Source organism: Protomyctophum bolini, assembly GCF_963924005.1.
Source record: "Protomyctophum bolini genome assembly, chromosome: 17".
Classification (NCBI taxonomy): domain Eukaryota; kingdom Metazoa; phylum Chordata; class Actinopteri; order Myctophiformes; family Myctophidae; genus Protomyctophum; species Protomyctophum bolini.
The window spans coordinates 24,543,412-24,563,587 of NC_137878.1; the positions used below are offsets into that span (position 1 = coordinate 24,543,412).

The 20,176-nt window shown below is 46.3% G+C and overlaps 1 protein-coding gene across 1 annotated transcript in view; it reads right to left on the reverse strand.

Annotated features, from left to right (window-relative positions):
• jarid2b (jumonji and AT-rich interaction domain containing 2b) overlaps nt 1-20,176 on the reverse strand; it is a 156,113-nt gene that overhangs the window by 78,041 nt on the left and 57,896 nt on the right. Inside the window, exon 2 of the mRNA XM_080786756.1 lies at nt 4,825-4,951. Within this exon, the coding sequence (XP_080642882.1) occupies nt 4,825-4,951 (127 nt within the window). The remainder of the gene's footprint in view (nt 1-4,824; nt 4,952-20,176) is intronic.

Below are 20,176 nucleotides of genomic sequence, written 5' to 3' on the forward strand. Positions count from 1 at the left end.
CGAGGGGGGGAGGGGGGGGGGCTGAAGGAAGAAGACGAGGGAGGGGGGGGGGATGGGGGGTGAAGGAAGAAGACGAGGGAGGGGGGGGGATGGGGGGTGAAGGAAGAAGAAGGGCACAGTGTCATTTTGTTTAATAATGCAGCGAGGGAGTGAGAGAGACAGGAAGTGATAAAGAAGGACAGCATGACGGAGGAGAGGGAGAATGAACAAGGCAGGGAGGGAGGGGAGGATGGATGTCTGCCAACATGGAGAGGTAAAGTGGCCATGGATATGGCATGATTACTGGTTGTGGGCAGAGATGCACACACACACACACACACACACACACACACGTACACGCGTACACACCCGCACACACACACACACGTACACAACCGCGCACACACACACACACACACACACACACACACACACACACGTGCACGCGCACACACACAGAAACAGATTGCTGCCACACAACACCGGTGAGAAAGAGAGAGAGGGAAGGGGAGATGGAGGGAGGGAGAAACAGATGTGTATGGGAGGTGACGGCCCGTCGTTTCCTTGGCTCATTGCCAGCTGTGCCTCTGACCTCTTCTCAGTCGGACGACACGGCTTTCTCAAAATGGTGGACAGGTATGTACAAATAAAACAGAAAGAAACTTCTGAGTTACAAAAAAAAAAAAAACAGAAATATATTTAACATCTAGGATTTAGCGATATGGACAAAATCTAAAAATGTTTGACCAAATACGTCGTTATTGTGAAGACAATATAATTCATAATAATGACGTTATTACAATATCCAAAAAATCCCAGACAATATCTAGTCTCATACGGTCACCACGATATTGTTCCAATACCGATATTATATTGCCAAGCCCCTAAAAACAAACCACAATATCTGTTAACCAAACCATGGGTTAAATCTGTGTCACCTATTGTCTCCTTAACCCATTTAGACCCGAGGTCCATTCTACAAATGTCTTTAAATCATGACAGTTTTCTGAAAAAACCTCATGTTTCCATGTCAGTGGTGCTCAAACATTTTTATGTCAAGGACCCCCAAAAATATATGTAATTGGCCGCCGAGCCCCATTTGAAAATATGTGGTTCCCAGGGACCTCCCCAGAAGCAATTTCTGCTATTTTCCCAATAGCTAAAGTATGACAACATAAAACACCAACAGGGGTTCCCGCCCAGAATGGCTTAAACTGCAGGACATGATGTATTAATCATATCCATGCTGGGTCTGCCTCTCTGAAATGGCTTACGGTTTCCCCGCGCTGCCTGTGAGAGTTGCAGCATGTCTCGCCCGAGCCTCTAACCCACAGTCCTCTAAAACGGCGGGGGGCCGCCCATTCAGGATGGAGCGCACGCTGAGTCTGATCCTACCAAAATGGCCGACGGTTTCAACCACAACGTCTGAGTGAGACGGGAGGAAAACCGTGTGTGTGTACAGAAGAACCCAAAGCCGTACTCTAACCCAGGGCTCTCTGAAACAGCGGGGCCCGTCTATTCACCAGCAGCTCCCCCTTTTGTGTCGGTGCGAGGCTGCTGCCGGGTACCCCCAGCGAGCTCGCATGCGCTTTGCCGAACGCATTCTAATGGCTCATTTTTATTCAGGCGATAAGGTCAGCTACCCGCAGTGGCTTAAAAGGCCCCGAGGAGCTCTGGAGTGGCAGTGCTGTTCTGCATGAGACGGAGAGATGCGACGATACGCAAGACACACTGGAGGAGAGACGAGGGTTTCTAGTACAAACACAGACGGGAGGATAATTGTGTGCATAAAAACATTATGGAGAAGAGGGGAAAAAAAAGATGGCCTGACAATGCTGTAAAATGTAAAAGGCTACTGTAAATGTATCTGGCTGAACTGAATCCAGCCTACATTTTTACTGAAAACATTTACTATAGTGCTTTCCTTCATTATTTTACAGTAGACTACACACTAGGGCATTAACCAAACGTGATTTTTGATAGTCGACTCGACTACCATCAAAATTGATTTATAGTCGATTAGTCGGCGGTAAAATATGATATTCTTTCCATCCAATCAAGCATTAAAACATCGTGTTCTGAAACAGCCAGTGAGTGAAGGATTAACTGCAAAACAGAGCCGGTGAATGCAGGCCGAGTGGAATAGTAAGAGAGTGGCGACACACTTTGATCTCGCCGCAAAGCGGGTACCTACCTACTTAACTCCATCGCGACTATTATAACTATGATCGCGCGGCATAGCTGTTTGTTTTTAATAATGCCGCACGCCTGCACTTTTGTTGGATAAGCATGAAGAAAGATGGATAAGCATGAATAAACATGAAATCACGGCAAGAGCTACTGTAGTTTGACTGTCACCAAACTGGATAATATTGGGCAGAGTGAGGAGGAACTCCTGCTATACTTTACTGTACCGGACGACACGTCTCCAATCTAACTTGTTGAATAAACTACAGTAATAAACTCACTCAGCATCAGATGATATGATAATGTGCCATCGTGAGCTGTGAGCAGATCCGTGTGGTTCACGTCAGCTGCGCTGTGATTGTACCGTTTGCATGTATAGCAGCGTGAGTTGCACCATCACTGCTTTACATTTGTGGGGATATACATACAGAATGCCATTATTGTTACCGTATAAGAGTGCAGACGTAAGAGAGCGCTTGTTTCCTAATAGGGAAAGTAGTGTAAAACCTCACCACCCCCCCTCCACCTGGTTTCAGTACCTCCAACATGTCTACACCGCCTCGCTTGTGGTCCAAGTGAACAGCCAATCGCTCCCTCCCTACCCCCATTTCAGCCAATCACAAGTCACGTCGAGCAACCTACCAAAACAATACTCGCATACAGACGAAACCTGTTCTAGACGGCTGGCCCCCTCCAGTGCCATGTTTTATAAAACGTATTAAAATTAAAGACGCCCTATTTGAAAAGAAATAGGTCTGTCTGCTTGCTTTTGGCTGGCTTCCTCAGCTGGGTCTAAACTTCCAGAGCTCCCTCTCTCTCTCTCTCCTCTGTGTGTCTGGGCTGTGTTACCGTCTACTGACTGAGAATAGCTTCTGAGACGCGGCATGTGAAGTTCAAATCTCCACTGTTGGCTCGGCGGAGGCTTTGGTTTTTGTTTAGTTCAGAGCACCGATGCCACACAAGGACAGGTGTGCTTCAAAACAAAAGTGCTATCCCCCTTTCTTTTGTTGCTGAAGGTTCACACGCAGCACTGCAAAGTCTGCACGTTTTTGTTGGGTGAAATACGGACTGGTAATTGGAGCATTTGTAATATCAGTGTTGATTTTGTCGATTAAAAGTAAGACGAAAAATGTTCGTCAACTACCCTTTTCCACTGACGAAAACTAAATATACTGACAATTTCGTCAACAAATAAACATCACACCCGTGTGAAGTGAGTGGTGCAACTCCGTGTGGGGGTCTCCGTGGGCCGGTGAGCCGGCCCACGTGCGAAACAGTTGAGAAATGAGAGTTACTATGTGGGTATCTCAGGGGGTCCCCGGGGAGTCCCCTGGGGGGTCCCCGGGGAGTCCCCTGGGGGGTCCCCGGGAGTCCCCTGGGGGGTCCCTGGAACATCCAGACCCCCAGGAACTCGCCCAGGGTGGGAGGCCGATTCCGGCGAGCCGCCCCACGTCCGAAACGGTTGAGAAATGACAGAGTTACGGTGTGGGGGTCCCTCTACTGTACTGTACTGTACTGTCACTGTACTGTACTGGCACACCCGAAAGCACAGTTAATGTGTGCGTGTGTTTGTGTGTGTGTGTGTGTGTGTTTGTATGTGTGTTAGGTTTCGCACAGGGGATGAAAAACAACCATGCTATTGGTGCTCAGACACACCCAGCCAGCTACCCAGCCAGCCACACACACAGCTCCATAAGGGAGTGGTTGCACCACTCAAAAACTAGACTAAAATGTTAGGAAGGGACTAGTGGACAAGACATCCAGTAAGTCATTTTACAATTAGTTGCATGCTGAAAATAGACGATCTACAAGCCCACAACGCGTCACACTGCAAGTGAAAAAAACGACGACATCAAGGCCCGCCAAAATACATTTTAGTCGACTAAATCAACTGTAGATTTAGTCGACTTAAATCTTATGATATATAGTCAACCAAAACTAGACTAACACTAAAACATTCCAGGTGACTAAAATGTGACTAAAACTAAGTGAAAACTATTCAAGAGACTGACTAGAATTAAAATCTGCTGCTAAAAACAACACTGATTTGTATACAGAATCTCCTAACCTATGGCTCGGGACCAAAAACGGGTCAGCTTCTCAAGGGGCCATGAGTAACAAGCTTATATTAGTATATCATAAAAAATGACTATAATGAGTCTTAATAATAACATGAATCAACGTTAAGATTTAATAATAATCTCAACCCTTAGCATAAGTAATGACTGATGTGCTTTTCAGTGAATCTGACAGTTCATTATTATTGTTTTTTTTAATAAATGGTGATCTTTTAGCATGAATATTAAAATTATTAAAACAAAAAAGTGTTCCAGCCCAATGGCTATTTTTAATTTGGCCTTCATTTATTGATAGTATCAAGTGAAAATGGACAGGAAGGAGGGAGAGAGAGAGAGAAGGGGAGAGACATGCAGTAAAGGTCGTCATGAGTGGGACTCGAACACGCGACGTGCTGTCAGGCCAGAGCCTATATGTGGCATGATGCGCCTTGACCGCTAGGCCAGCGGGCGTCCCGTCCCGTCCCGCTACTTCACCTTGATCTCCAAAGAACATCCTCCGATACAGTGTCGATTTCGAAAAATGTTCGTCGACTACCTTTTTTCACAGAGGAAACCTCCTCGGGGAGGAGAGGAGACTCACCGTTGGGGTTGCTAGTCCCGTCCCCGTCCAGCTGTCGTTTCTGTGCACTCTTAAACTCTTTGAGGGAGAGGTACAGCACCTTACGCACCACCCGCTCCTCTGACCACGGGATGCCGTCGCTGTCGTCCTGCAGAGAAGGAAACACAAGGAGGACCCGTCAGCACAACTAAAACATTAACGTCATGATGGTGTAGTTCAGAGAACACTGTGTGCACATCTAAAACATTAACATCATGATGGTGTAGTTCAGAGAACACTGTGTGCACATCTAAAACATTAACGTCATGATGGTGTAGTTCAGAGAACACTGTGTGCCCATCTAAAACATTAACATCATGATGGTGTAGTTCAGAGAACACTGTGTGCACATCTAAAACATTAACGTCATGATGGTGTAGTTCAGAGAACACTGTGTGCACATCTAAAACATTAACGTCATGATGGTGTAGTTCAGAGAACACTGTGTGCACATCTAAAACATTAACGTCATGATGGTGTAGTTCAGAGAACACTGTGTGCACATCTAAAACATTAACGTCATGACGGTGTAGTTCAGAGAACACTGTGTGCACATCTAAAACATTAACGTCATGACGGTGTAGTTCAGAGAACACTGTGTGCACATCTCAAAGCTGGATGGCAGGCTTCAAGGCAAACCTCAAGGAAGAGGAAGAACATCCGTACATCAGTTTGTAGAGCTCCGAGACTTACTTTGTTTTAAGAAAACAAATTGCAATTTGTTTTCCTTAAAATAAAGTATGTCTCAGAGCTCTACAAACTCATTTCTAGGATGAATATTCGCTGAAAATAGCAGATCTAACCATCTTGAGCTATATTCAACGAAACAATTTGGTAAGAAGAGAAGAGAGGGGGGGGGGGCTAGTATAGGCTCCTGTGGGACTGCGGTCAATAATAGGGTTGCTTGGTGCCAAAGAAGTGATTTTCAACAGTTTGGAGAGCTTATAGCGTAACACAGCTTTAGCTCGCGGGCACAGGCACAGGACCAAATATTTTAACATGACAATGTGCTGCAGACTTCATCTCCCACAACACCCCATGGTAGGAAAAAGTGTTGCAAAACCCCATAGTATATATAGTGAACGAATGGGTAGAAGAATGCGTCATGGGACAGTGAGTTCATGTGTGGCTAATCCCTGGCTCGGAGACAGAGGATGTTATTGTTGAGTGGAGGTCACACAAAGTCACATACATGGCACACATACACCCTTTTCCTTTTCATAACAAACACGTGATGCGGTTTCCTCGGGTCGGCCTCGATCTAAAGCGACAAACACATGGACGGCGTCAGCTCCGCCGTAAAGCCCCACGCGGATCACATCGGAGACACGTTTTATTTCATGTAGTCAAAACAACGGCTCGCTGACAGTAAGTTTCCCCTGGCTTTAATAGAAAAATGTCTCCCCTATGATGAGCATTGTTAAAGAGGTCTTTAGTGGGTGTCCAACAGCAATAACCATGCTGTCTCTCTCGCTCTCCCCTCCTCCCTCGGTCCCCCAACTACAGCCCCACTTCTGGCAGCTGTGTTTGATGTCGAACGACGTTAACGACTAAAGGAAATGAGATTAGGACATGAGCGACAACAAAGAGGTATTAATAAATAATGGAAGCTAGAAATAGTTCCTCTGTCGTCAAGCCGCCAGGCTAGCCGTTTTATTTTTAGGAAGACAAAACATTGTCTCTCTCTCTCTCTCCTCCCCCTCCCCTAAAGCTATGACATGCTAATCATCTCTGCACGGATATTAAAAAAAAACTTGTGCATAATGTTAATTGGGGGGGACTCGTCCAACGTTGTCGACTCATCCCGAGTCCTGACGAGTACTTTTGTCCTCCGCGGGGAGCTGTATGGAGTGAGTGATGTGCGGAGGGAGGCAGCGAGGCTCTGAGAAACGCTGTGTCGGGTGTGGGGTTGGTGCGTGCTGATCGACCCGGAGCTCACATCCCAGGAATTGCTTTGGCACGGCGGCAGCTGGCAGACAAAAAGCTTGTGACATCAGCGCGGGGCGCATTAAAAAGTCTCCACCTCGCCGGAAAATAATTACTCCGAGACATCTTATCGCCGTGGTAATAACTGATAACGGCTGCGCCGATCCATTAAGAGCGAGTGCTCTCGTAAAAAATGCTACTATGGCGTAATTCATGGTTGGAATAACAGGGATACTTTGCCGCGCTCGTGTGTGTGTGTGCATGTGCGTGCGTGCGCAAGTGTGTGTGTGTGTGTGTGAGTGTGCGTGCGTGCGTGCGTGCTATTCACAGTGTCATTGTGATATTATGCGCCCACATCACTGCCAGTGAATGTAATACTTGTAAAATGACTGCAGCTCGTAAACAGTGCTCTCCTTGAACGCTGCCAGTCCTGGCTGGAGTGCAGGCCGTCTCTACACACCCACGTGCACAGTGTACAGCCGCACTACACTACACACTCAATTACGGCAGATTGATGACACATACTTTATAGAAGGAAGGACAATTGGAGAGTCTTCAAACATCAGGTTATACGGTAGAATAACTTAAACATGTGTTTCATGTTTGTGATAATACTAATTAAATGAAAGAAGAAAAAAAAAAGCTTACATTACATCCTCAACAACATTGTCAAAGTCTTCCTCTAAAACTAGACGACACTGATGCTGGCAACGTTTGTTTTTTCTGTACATATGTCGGGGGTCCCATGAAATAGTTTGAGCACCACTGACAGAAACACAGGTATTTCAAGAAAACTGTCAGTATTTAGAAGACTTAATGGCTTAAACTGGAATTGGTCGGTTTACTGCTGAGGAACTCAGAACAAAATGTGTCACGAAACGACGACTGAATCAAACAAAACTCAAGTTACATCATGTCAGTTTAACACGGACTGAATACTAAATGTTTATCATACTGATTGTGTTTCTGCCGTGGATGATATAAATAAGCCCAACACCAGCAGAATATTATTTCATACTCTGCTTTGGGGACTCGGGGAGGCTCTCAGAAGAGGTGTGTGTGTGTGTGTGTGTGTGTGTGTGTGTGTGTGTGTGTGTGTGTGTGTGTGTGTGTGTGTGTGTGTGTGTGGCTTTGAGACAAAAGGCTGAATGTCTGCACATGACGAGGCTGATGGGTGACAGCTATGTCTCCGTGCACGCATGAGCACGCACGTACACACACACACACACACACACACACACACACACACACACACACACACACACATGGACAGTTCAGTGCACTGATGCTTTACAGCCTCTGACAGAGGTTGATAGTGTGTGTGTGTGTGTGTGTGTGTGTGTGTGTGTGTGTGTGTGTGTGTGTGTGTGTGTGTGTTTGGAGAGTATATATGCCTAGCAGTTCCTCATTACATTTCTCTCCGTCTCCCTCTAAAACACTCATGCCATTTTCTGCCATAGTTAATGTCACCTAATCCTCCGTGTGTGTATGTGTTCACGCACGCATCTGTGTGTGTGTGTGTGTGTGTACGCGTGTGCACGTGTGTGTATGCTAAAGCCTGCCAGGTAAGCACCAATTACCTAGATGGCTCGGTGGCTCTCTCTCTCGCTCATAGCCTGGCAGAAAGCCAAAACACGGAAATGATGGTACATCCCTGGATCACTCACACACACACACACACACACACACACACACAGTGTCACACACACACACACACACACACACACACACACACACACACAGTGTCACACACACACACACACACACGTAATGACAGTTATAACCCATAACCTGTCTCAGACAAAAACAAGACAAAGAGTTCACTAAATGAACAAAGTGTTTCATTGTAATCCTCTGGACATTTTTAAACAATGATGTGGGGGGATATTGTGTATTGAAACATATTATCAACCTGCCTTTAAAACTGAAAACAAGTGCAGATTCTTACCTAAGGGTGGCGCTAGAGGAAAGGCCACGGGGTGATCAAAAACTGCCAATTGCATTAACCCATTTAGACCATAGGTCGATTCTACAAATGTCTTCTAAATCCTGACAGTTTTCTGAAAACCCCCATGTTTCTATGTCAGTGGTGCTCAAACTTGTTCATGTCAAGAAGCCCCAAAATGATATGTATTTTGCCGCCGACCCCCATCTGAAAATATGTTGTTCCAGTGACCCTCCAGAAGCAAAAAGTTGAGTTAAAAACGTTCGCTCCGAAAGAATATATATTCAAAGATTTGCATCCACATTTTCACGATTTTTCTAAAATAGCAGACCTACTCGGTGCCGCGCTATGAGCTTGTAGATCTACTATTTTTCAATAGCTAAAGTATAACATAATGCTTTAAAACACCAAAAGAGGTTCCCGCCCCGAATATGTGCCATAGCATCACCAAAATCAGTAGGGCATAAACCTCCGGTGAGCAGGGAGGTCCACAGCAAATCCAATGACGATCGGTAAGTCCAGATATCGGCATTTTTAGCAGCGAAAAAACAAACAGTATAAAAGATAGCCAAAACTGTAAGAGTATACACCTCTCGGTCTCTCTTTGTGCTTCCCCTCAGTATCTTTGGATGTGTGCCAAACCCATTTCCTGCCCCGTGCGCACGTAGCAACTAGCAACACAGTCTGGAAAAATACTGCTGAGTGGGAGATTTTAACAGCTGGGACGGAGACAGAGAGCCTTAAAGCCCCAATCAGTGCTCACTGTTAAGATATTAACCTGCAGTCACGTAACAGACCCGTATACGGCCACAGACAGGCACAGAGCCAGGTACACCCATACCATGCTGCTGTGAGTTTATTTAGCGCGCTGCTGGAGATCAGAGATGTTAAGTATAGGCCTGACCCCCTTCATGGCCCAAACATGCATCTCTCTCCTCCTTCAGGAGACCCAGAGTCGTTGGCTCACGGCTGAGTGAATGCTTCCATGTGTTTCCACAGTATGCTGCAATGACGCTGGAGACTGACAGGCAGCATTGGAAAGAAATCTCTACCGTTACAGTATGGCTGCCTGAGTTGAGTGGCAAGTGTGTAGGTGTGTGTACCGTGTAGGTATAGGTGTGCGTGTGTGTGTGCACGAAGAAAATTCTTCTGCTCAGTCAAGCACCATTGTGTGTGAACTGTGAAGTGAGCTATTGTTTGTGTGTGTGCTTGTGCACGTCACAAGCACATACTTGTGTGTTGTACAGTGTGTTGCTGTATAGGCTGATGCCAGAGCTGTGTAGAGACAGACTTTTAGACAGAGCTGCCCTAGCCAAGCTCTGCCACACACACACACACACACACACACACACACACACACACACACACACACCTCAACATTCAACATTTGTGTTTCGTACAGACTGACAGAACTCTACAAAAATCCAGCCTTATAGAGATGCCATTTACTCTTTTCCCAAATCTAGAGGGAAACACATGAAAACGTCCGAGAACAAATGAATGTACTGTGGTCAGAGGAGAGAGCAGAAGCAGAATATGTTGAGGGGGGTCTTGCGCCCCTTCAGCCCCTCCCCCAAACAGAGGTCAATGCTCTCAGAAAGGAGAAGTCCTTCTATATGTGGATGACTGAACTCAAACATTTGACTCTAAAAACATCAAAACGTTAGTCTTAGTTTGCATGCTATAAAAATCTTGAAACATCCGACCGTCTGTGTCCTCGAGTGTGAGAGCATTTCCTTCATTTCAATCTCTATACTGTTCGTCCAAATTTGGGTTGAGGATGTGCATGTAATTGTCCTCTTTTCCTGTCTCTGTATCCTCACCACGTAAATCTTTACGTGAGCGTTAAGGAGAAAAGCCTGTTGTTAAATTCCATAACCTGGCCTTATTCCCGTTCTCTCTTTCTTTCCACAGCAGATGTGATAACATTAGGGAGCCAAGGTAAAAAAAAAAAAGACGTGGATTTCATCTGACAAATCTGTGGCCTGATTTATGGCATAGAACAGCAGATCAACATGCTTGATTTATGGCAGAGAACAGCGGATCAACATGCTTGTAGATCGACTATTTTCGTCTATAAGCCAGGCTTAATGTTGGTTAGGGCATTAGATACAATGATTGGTGACAGAGAGAGAGAGCAGAGAGGAGCGGAAGACGCTACAGTATATACAAGCGGAGACGAGGCGGAAGATGGAGTGTTCGGTCGCTCACATGGACTGTATACATTTCACAGTCGGTTGAGAGCTAAAGCAGCGATGTAACCGTGTCGTCTCACACACAGTGTCCCAATGAAGACGGAGGAAATGAGAAGAACTGAAGAGAAACGAAGGAGGGAAAAAAAACAGATTTCCTGGTGGATTGTGAGCAGCTTCCATCTGTTGGAAGAGGCAATGGATTTCATGGAATATAAAAGGACAACACACACACACACACACACACACACACACACACACACACACACACACACACACACACACACACACACACACACACACACACACACACACACACACACACACACACACACACACACACACACACACACACACACAGAACATTCGAGGCGGAACAACGCCTCTGTCTCAATGCATGCACAGGTTTGAACAATGGCGTTTTATGCATGTGTGTGTGCGTGCGCGCGTGCGTGCGTGCGTGCGTCCACATCAGCACGTTCTACGGTTCTATAAATATCCAGTGGCGGTACGGTACGTGTTGCTGCTGACAGCGTGTGTAGATGTCATGGAGGAGGAATGTGGGCCACATGCCAACCCAACCCATCCTCCTCCTCTCCACAAAAACAACACCAAATCTGTTATTCTAACACACATCCTGCTTAGTGGAGGTGGTGGTGGTGGTGGAGGAGAGGCGTGTTATTACAGTACAGCCGGGGTTATTGTATCCAGTAGTCAGGAGGGTTCTCTCTACCTCTCTCTCTCTCGTATACTGTACGTACACATGGGGCCCAGATGACACGATGCGGTAAGGCCTGCATGCGACTGCAGCCAGATAGAGGGTTCAACATGTTGTGCACGAGAGGCCGGCGCAAGCTATCGTCCTTAACGATGACAATTTGGGCTTATTTTGTCATCACTCTGCCTCTTACATCTTCCTAGCGCTGCCGGTCTGACGTCGTAGTCGCCTTGACACCAGATAAAAGGACGAGGAAGAGCGTCCCTTTTAACACTATACTTTTGCCAGGGAATTATTCTAAATAAAACGGCAGATATGGCAGATTTCACTTTGAAAAGCCCTAGCTTCCGTTTCCCACCGAAACCGGGAGGGATATTAATCATCCATAGCGCTGGTCATGCTAAAGTCTCTCTAGAAGCATTCTAAACGAGATGCATGCTGTGAAGTCAGAACATTATAGTCCTTCTGGTCAAAACCATGGAGAGCTCCCTAGTTTCAGAGCTCTGAGCGGGTGAACGGCAGCGTGCATGCGTGAAACACAAGGAGTACGGTGCAGAAGGAAAAGCAAAAAAAAACAAAAACAAAGCATTTAATAATACCTTTGATATAATTCAACTCTTATTTTGAAGAGCCAAAAACCCAGACCGGATGTTATTGCAACCTTGTTTTGACCAAAAATGTCATCTGGGACAAGGAATAGGAGACACAGGCGATTGAAAGAAACAGCTAGCATCCCAATGCCAAAAGCACTATAAAAGATCAATTGCCGGCATTGGCGTTAAGCTTAACAGGGTTTTTTGTGTCAAGCTGTGTATATGTTCAACAACACAGCTATGCAAAACAACACTGACAGCTATGAGGTGACGAAAGCTTGACCTGCATAACAACGGTTGCTAAACTATATGGATTGGCAGATTGGACAATCGCTTTTTGGGGTGGGGTTTAGCGAAGGGCTAATTGCCAGTGTGGTTTGCATTGATGCAAGTCACTGTGAATCCACTGGGAGCTGAGTTCACAGTGACAACAGTGTGTGAAGCACGACCAAAAGCTGCACTTTTCTGTAGTGCAAAAGTTAACAAAAAGCAGGTTCACTTTATTTGCTGGCAAAAACAAAATATAGCCTATAGCGACCACACTAATTAAATCTGACGAAAGGAAAGACACACACACACACACACACACACACACACACACACACACACTACATTTCTAGGACCCACAGCTTTAAAAACAGCTGTTAAAAAGAGTTGAAAACTGAAAAAAACGTGACAAAGAACATACATTTGTATGCATTCAAATCCAACTTATGATAGCGTGGCGTGGTGCGCTTTGCCCAGCTCGAGAGCCAGCTATATAAGCATCAGAGTCAACTGTTCTAGACCAAGTGTTTGCTCTTGCTCTGTGCCAGGGATACATTCCATTCCTAAATAGAGCAGTCAGTCAGTATTTCCCCTTGTCCCCTTTAGCCTCGTGTGTGTGTAGGCTGGATGGATGCTGAGCTCAGCTCTGACATCCCAGCAGAGGCGAATGGAACATGGAGCCGGGGTTGTGGAGTACGTGAAGTCCTCTGTATAATCGCCTCATTACATCTACAAGCTCACCGGATCGGAATGTGTAGGCTGTGTGTGTGTGTGTGTGCGTAGCCATAGGGTCTTCCCTTTGAACCAGTGACTACGTAGGGAGGGATAGCCCTAAAGATCACGCTCTGTAGAGCAAACGCTGAACATTTCCATCTGTTGGACAGGAGAGCGCTCTTTTCTATAAAAAAAAACATTAAAATATGAACCGTTTGAAGACTAAGAAACGGCAACTGCAAAATGGTGGGAAGGGAAGGGGGCAAACTTCTGTGAAACCTCTGCTGCACTCGTGCAACCCTTCTGCGGTTTGATTTCAACAAATGTATAATGCAATATGTCTGTGTGTGTGTTTGCTTCTGTAAAAAACAGTGTTAGAACGCAACTACTTTACAGTTGAGGAGGACCACAATGGAAATAAGTCCTGGAACTGGACTTCATTGTGTTTTATTTTATTTGTGGGTTATATATACCGTATGCAACCCAAATACACGAACTAAACCCAAGTGTGCCTGCATGCAGACTCCATATCTGCGCTGCAGTTTGAAGCTACGTATATAGTTCAATCTCTTTCACAGAAGCTGCGTTTCGTCCCGGGCCCCGTGCATTCACCTCTCTCTCTCTCTCTCCTGCTGCGTTCAATGTCACTGACGACAACACACACAAACCTCTCTCTCTCTCTCTCTCGGCTGCTCTGCCAATCATATCAGCTGCCTGCATTTTTTCTGTTGCACGCATGCAGTTAGAATCCATCTAACCATAGATAAGTGACAGACTGCCAGCGCCATTCAGCGCTGTGGAGCATAAAACCCTATCAGCCATGTAGAGGTAGAGCAGAAAGGGTGGGGGGGGGGGGGGGGGGAGTGAGAGAGATCTGTTAAATGGAGGAGGCTGTGACTGCGTTTATTTTGACTGAAATAAATAAATGCCACTGCGGATTAGAGGTTGGAAGCGTGTGTGTGTGTGTGTGTGTGTGTGTGTGCGTGCGCGAGTGTGTTTGTGTTTAGAAGGGCCCCAGCTGGCTGTATAAAAGAGGGTTTACATTGAATGACCTGCCCACCCACCCTGGCTATGTGACCAACTGACCCCTATTCTGACACACGCACACACACGCACACACACGCACACGCACGCACACACACGCGCACACACACGCACACACACACACACACACGCACACACACACAAAGAGAGTCGGCTAGCTTAAAGTCTTCCTAACACAAAGAAAGTAAGTGAAAGGGTATAGAGAAATGAAGAAAGACGACGTTAATGAAAAGGTAATAAAAAAGGAGAAGAAATCCATGCCATGCAGCGACGGGTCATCTTTTTTTTCATTTGAGAAACAAACATGACGAGATCCCTCATGAGTCGTGACTCGTCAGCCACACGGGAACCGTCCCAAGGCCGCAAAGTCACTAGTGCTACATTTACAAACCTGAACAGTTTGTCCTCATTGCTAAAAATCTGTTTTTTATTAGGAATGAGGCTGTTTTGTGGAGATAATGGGATTTTATATGACAAACGGGTAATTACATGCAGGTGCATCATTTTGCATCATCAATTAAACTAAACACATTTGACGTCGAGAGCTTACACGCCTGCTTGTCGGGGGAGAAATACACATGCATAGAAATAGTAATACACGTAGACCAGATCTACTCACATTGAACAAATGATACGTAGCTTGCGGAGTTAGTTCAGTCAGATATACTCGAGGGGTTTCATGCCGTGCTCAAGGGCGCATACATATACTCAAGGGGTTAATATGCTGCATTACTATGTGGGTGTATTCAGTGTGTGCAAGACCCACATGTCATTCGCTGATGTGGCAGTCAGCTGACCATTTGGGCTCACTAGACTGCTCTTCCTGCCTTCCTCTGCATATGGTTGCTGGTTGTTACATGATGTTTGCTCCCACCACCACCCCAGCACCACCGGTGGGCTCTGTTATGTATGTTCCCCATGGGGGGGTTTTATTGTATATCTATCTCCCTGCTCTTAATGTTTAATGATGGTGTTTGATTGCGCCGAGCAAGGAGAAAATGCAGCAGAGCCGAACGCCAAGATAATTATACACACACTTGAATTCTCATTCTATGATAAATATTGGTTAAATCTATTCGTGAGTTGTCTGACTGAAATAGTAATTTGTTTCCAAATCCAGTTTCCCTTTGACACAATCCATGTTTCAAAATCCATGGAAGTTTCCCTTTATTTGACATGGTCCATTTTCCTGATTCAGAAGTAGGGCTCATAGTAATTAAAACCAGGACAAAGACAACCCTTAATGCCATATCCTCATTATGATATGACATTATAGGCCGACCCTACCTAGTTCATTAATGCCATGGAGGTCCCTGGTGGAGTTTCAGATGGTTTACGCGTGCGTGCGTGCGGTGACAAAATAGCCACACTCAACACCCAATTCTATCACTATCAGCTATTCACTGCTGACCGCAGGGATCCACACGACACCATGCATGTGCACTCACACACACACACACACACACACACACACACACACACACACACACACACACACACACCAGCCGAGGTCACAAAGGTGTTACGTTCCAAGTGTCTGTGCCTGCCAACGCTTTACCCATTCATCATGGTAGTCGTGGCGATGGCGCTCGCAACTCTGCCGTGCCCTCAGGGAGCCCGGTGAGACATGTTTTAGCGTTTAGTCTAGTTTTAGTCGACTAAATATCATACGATTTTAGTCGACTAAATCTACGTCTGATTTAGTCGAACAAAATGTATTTTGGTGGGCCTTGATGCCGTCGTTTTTTTTTTTCATTTGCTGAAAATAGACGATCTACAAGCCCACAACGTGTCGCGCTGTTGAATCCAAGCTAATAGAAACTGCAGGCTTTAAAAAAAAATCTGCCCAACAAGGATGTCACTGGTTTCTGAACCGCCCACAGCCCTCCTATGAGACACATACAGAGTAGAAAAAAATTGTGCCATTTTATCATGATTATTAGTGAGGACCCATTATATGAAGATAGGTTGAAAAGTGGTGGCAAAGGCAAAGTAGTTTTTTAGGAGAGGAGAGGAGAGGAGAGGAGAGTGGGTTACACAAGGTAAGCATGGTAGACTCGGGTTACCTCCCACAGGTTAGCAGAGGCTGACGTCCTATGACAATAATCAGTGGAAGTGGCGTGCCATAGTGCGTGCCGCACACACACCTCAAATGCCCTCTTAATACCCAATGTGTGCACAGTAAAACCGGCGTGTGTTTATTTTATTTGTATCTCAGAGTGTGTGCGTAGCCTGCAGATATAACCAAATGAACACGCAAAGATGTTACAGAGCACGTGTTATGTTTGTGCACGTGTGTGTGTACGCACACACACACACACAATAAGGAGTGCAGTCTGAAAGAGTAAAAGTTCTAACATAAACATTACCATGCTTGTCCACCTGATCCTTCAGTGACTGCATGCACACGCGCGCGCGCGCACACACACACACACACACACACACACACACACACACACACACACACACACACACACACACACACACACACACACACACAAATGTGGGGGACATTGCATTGATGTTTAGATTCCTTCCTCCATATCTAATTACCCTATGAAACATCAGTAAAATCCAATTGGGGACAACAATTTTGTTCCCAGTTTCACAATATCTCCTGACACAGGCCACATCTGAGGACAACGTTGTCCCCAAATGTGCCTGTGGCGCACACGCACGCACGCGCACGCACAGATAAATTAGAAGATATTTAATTACTTTCAGTGCATCTGAGCAGGGCAACCTAATATCTAATCTATACCCAGTTCACTGCACGTCTCCCGCACAGAAATACGGTCAAACTAGCAGACAGAGGCTCATAGACAGGAAACAGGAAGCAGAACAGGAACCTCATTAAGCCCCATGCCTTGTGACTGACAGCAGCTCCCTCCAGGCTAGGGGGGTAGGGAGGGAGGGGGGGTTTGAGATCTGTGCCTGAAGGGGGGAATTCTAGAAAGTAGACCTTCCAGTCTCAGACAATCACACCCGTCAGTCACACGGAATTACAATCAGGGTCTGATCGGAAATGACTGTAAACAATTAAGATAATTAAACACATGTATGCACACGCGCGCACGCACACACACACACACACGCGCGCGCACCCCTACAGTTACAGCCCGAGGGAACACATTCATTCACCCCCAACAGAATGCAGTATGCTTCGCCAGAAACACGGGTTTACTTCCCGCGACCAAAACCCACGGAGAAGATCAACATCACTGACACAATCCCACAGAAACTCACCAAACTCCCAACACAAATCCAAGTAGAATCCACTGAGGAAGAACACTTCCCCAAGAACTCATGTCTATAATGTCAGAGTTACAAATTAATGAATTAACTAGGGGTTTGGATGGAGCTTATTTCCATTGCGGTCCTCAACTAAGAACACTAAACATAACTAAATACATCAAGACAACAATACTCGACAGATATCAATACTACACTAACATCTCTAAAAACAAATAACCCTAACCCATTTCAAATAAAGTGCATAATTATGTACCTCCGCTGCGTAAAATACAATATAATACACAGTTTATCTTAAAAAGTCCTATACCAAACATTTCCAATTAAAGTGCATTGTGGGTATCAGAGTTCAAAGTGCACGTCCAACAAACATGGACATAAACCCAAACAAGATGACCACTACAACACATCGTCCATCCCCCCGGCTCTTTATGGTAATTACTTCCAAACAACACATCACTTGTGTCATTTTTTTTTATCAATGGCGAGGCATAAATTGGCAGAATTGAATCCTACCGGCTAAGAGAATAGGTCTGTGTAGTGTATGCGTCTCTGCAGCCACAGCATGTTGTGTGGTCAAGAAGATGCGGTAGGTTTACCTCACACTGAACTCATTGACTGACTGGGGGCCACAGTGCTGACGGGGGGGGCACAGGCAGGGGGGCCACTGGGGGCCACTGTGCTGACGGGGGGCCACAGGCAGGGGGGCCACTGCGCTGACTGGGGGCCACAGGCAGGGGGGCCACTGGGGGCCACTGTGCTGACGGGGGGCCACAGGCAGGGGGGCCACTGCGCTGACAGGGGGCCACAGGCAGGGGGGCCACTGCGCTGACGGGGGGCACAGGCAGGGGGGCCACTGGGGGCCACTGCACTGACGGGGGGCCACAGGCAGCACTGCAGCTGTTATGTGGTCTAGTACTTAACGTGTACGGGAGGAAGGTGCTGCCAATGCCTTAAATAGCACTCTGATTCAGCACCCATGGAATGTACTCATTGCTCTCTCTTGGTCCCTCGCTGAACCAGAGGTCTGCAATATGCCTGCACTGCAACTTTCACAGTAGTGGCCATGGCAGAGTTTAAGTTTGTACACACGTTTGTGACAAAGCTGTGCTAAAAAGACCTAGTACACAGTGAAAAAAAGAGATAGTTCTTCATGCATAACAAAATCCTCAGTGTTAGCTTGGCGATGCGGACAGGCAAACAAACACCGGAGGTGTCTCAAGGGCACCACGAAGACTCAGCAAGTTCTTTTTTTTCTCCCTGAGGCTGTCAGAGCCCTGAACGAACGAGGACAAATAACAAAAAACAAAACTGCATTAAAATCTGTAACATCACTTTTTTGCTCAAAATAAGAGTACATCTCCTTCTGGTTTAGGACAAAACCCCTTGAACATATATCGTAGTTGCATACATATTGTTATTAGCTACACCAACATATCGCTGTTTGTTCTCGTTATGAGTGAGTGACAAATGAATGAATTTCCGCAGCCCTCGGAGTGACAGCTGAATTACTCAATCTGACAATAAAGCACTGCCCATATTCCTCCCCCCCCCCACCCCCCCAAGTAGCAAAACAGAAGATAAAAAGAGGAAATGCTTTGCAGTGTCATGGGAATGCAGTGAGAGCCGCGGCCCGGCCCCGCCGCCCCTCTAGCAGTGCGCCATGTAACTTTCCTGATCAACTCGGCCAATTGAACACGAGCCAGGCTCTGTGGTATGTACGTGTGGTCAGTAGCAGTGCTGCGTTTGACCTCAATCACACACGGCGGTAAAGCCTGGCTGCGTTGATGGAGAACTAACAGGTGGCTTGACCGACTGACTGACTGACTGACTGCTGCTGTGTTTCCAACACAACACATGACTGACTGACTGACTGCTGCAGTGTTTCCAACACAACAGATAATACACACAGACTCGTGGCAACATGAGGCACATACCTATCCATCTGAGAGTGAAGGAGAGAGAGAGAGAGAGAGAGAGAGAGAGAGAGAGAGAGAGATTCCAAGTGGATAGAAAAGCACTACGGGTCAATTCTAAATGTCCACTTGGGAAACCAAGTGGCAATCCACTCGACTGCCACTGGAAAGTTCTGCCTCCATGAGACCATAATGCATCACACCACTTCCTGGGCCATGGGCATAATGTATCACACAGCTCTCTGGACCCACAATGCATCACATGGATCCTTGTATTATACCACCACACATGCAGAGCCCATGGTAAATGGCACTTTACATAAATTGTGCATTAGATTCACCCATTCATACACCGATTGCGGCGGAAGCCATGCAAGGTACCAACCAGCACATCGGGAGCAATGTGGGGTTCAGTGTCTTGCCCAAGGACAGTTCGACATGTAGACAGGAGGAGCCGGGATTCGAACCACCGATCATTGGACGACCTGCTTTACCTCCTGAGCCACAGTCGCCCCCGATACAGGGAGACCTTTGAATGAAACTAATCCTTTACCTCCTGAGTCACAGTCGCCCCCGATACAGGGAGACCTTTGAATGAAACAAATCCTTTCAGGCCCTTACATTTGATCCATCCATGTCCAAACTTGGCATATTTTTGGAATCGGCAAAAAAATAAATGGGGCTGGTGTATAAAGTGAAAGACGAAAGAGCAAGGGTCAGATGGACAGACAGAGACAGACAGGCGGTGAAGGAGTGTGTCCTGTCAC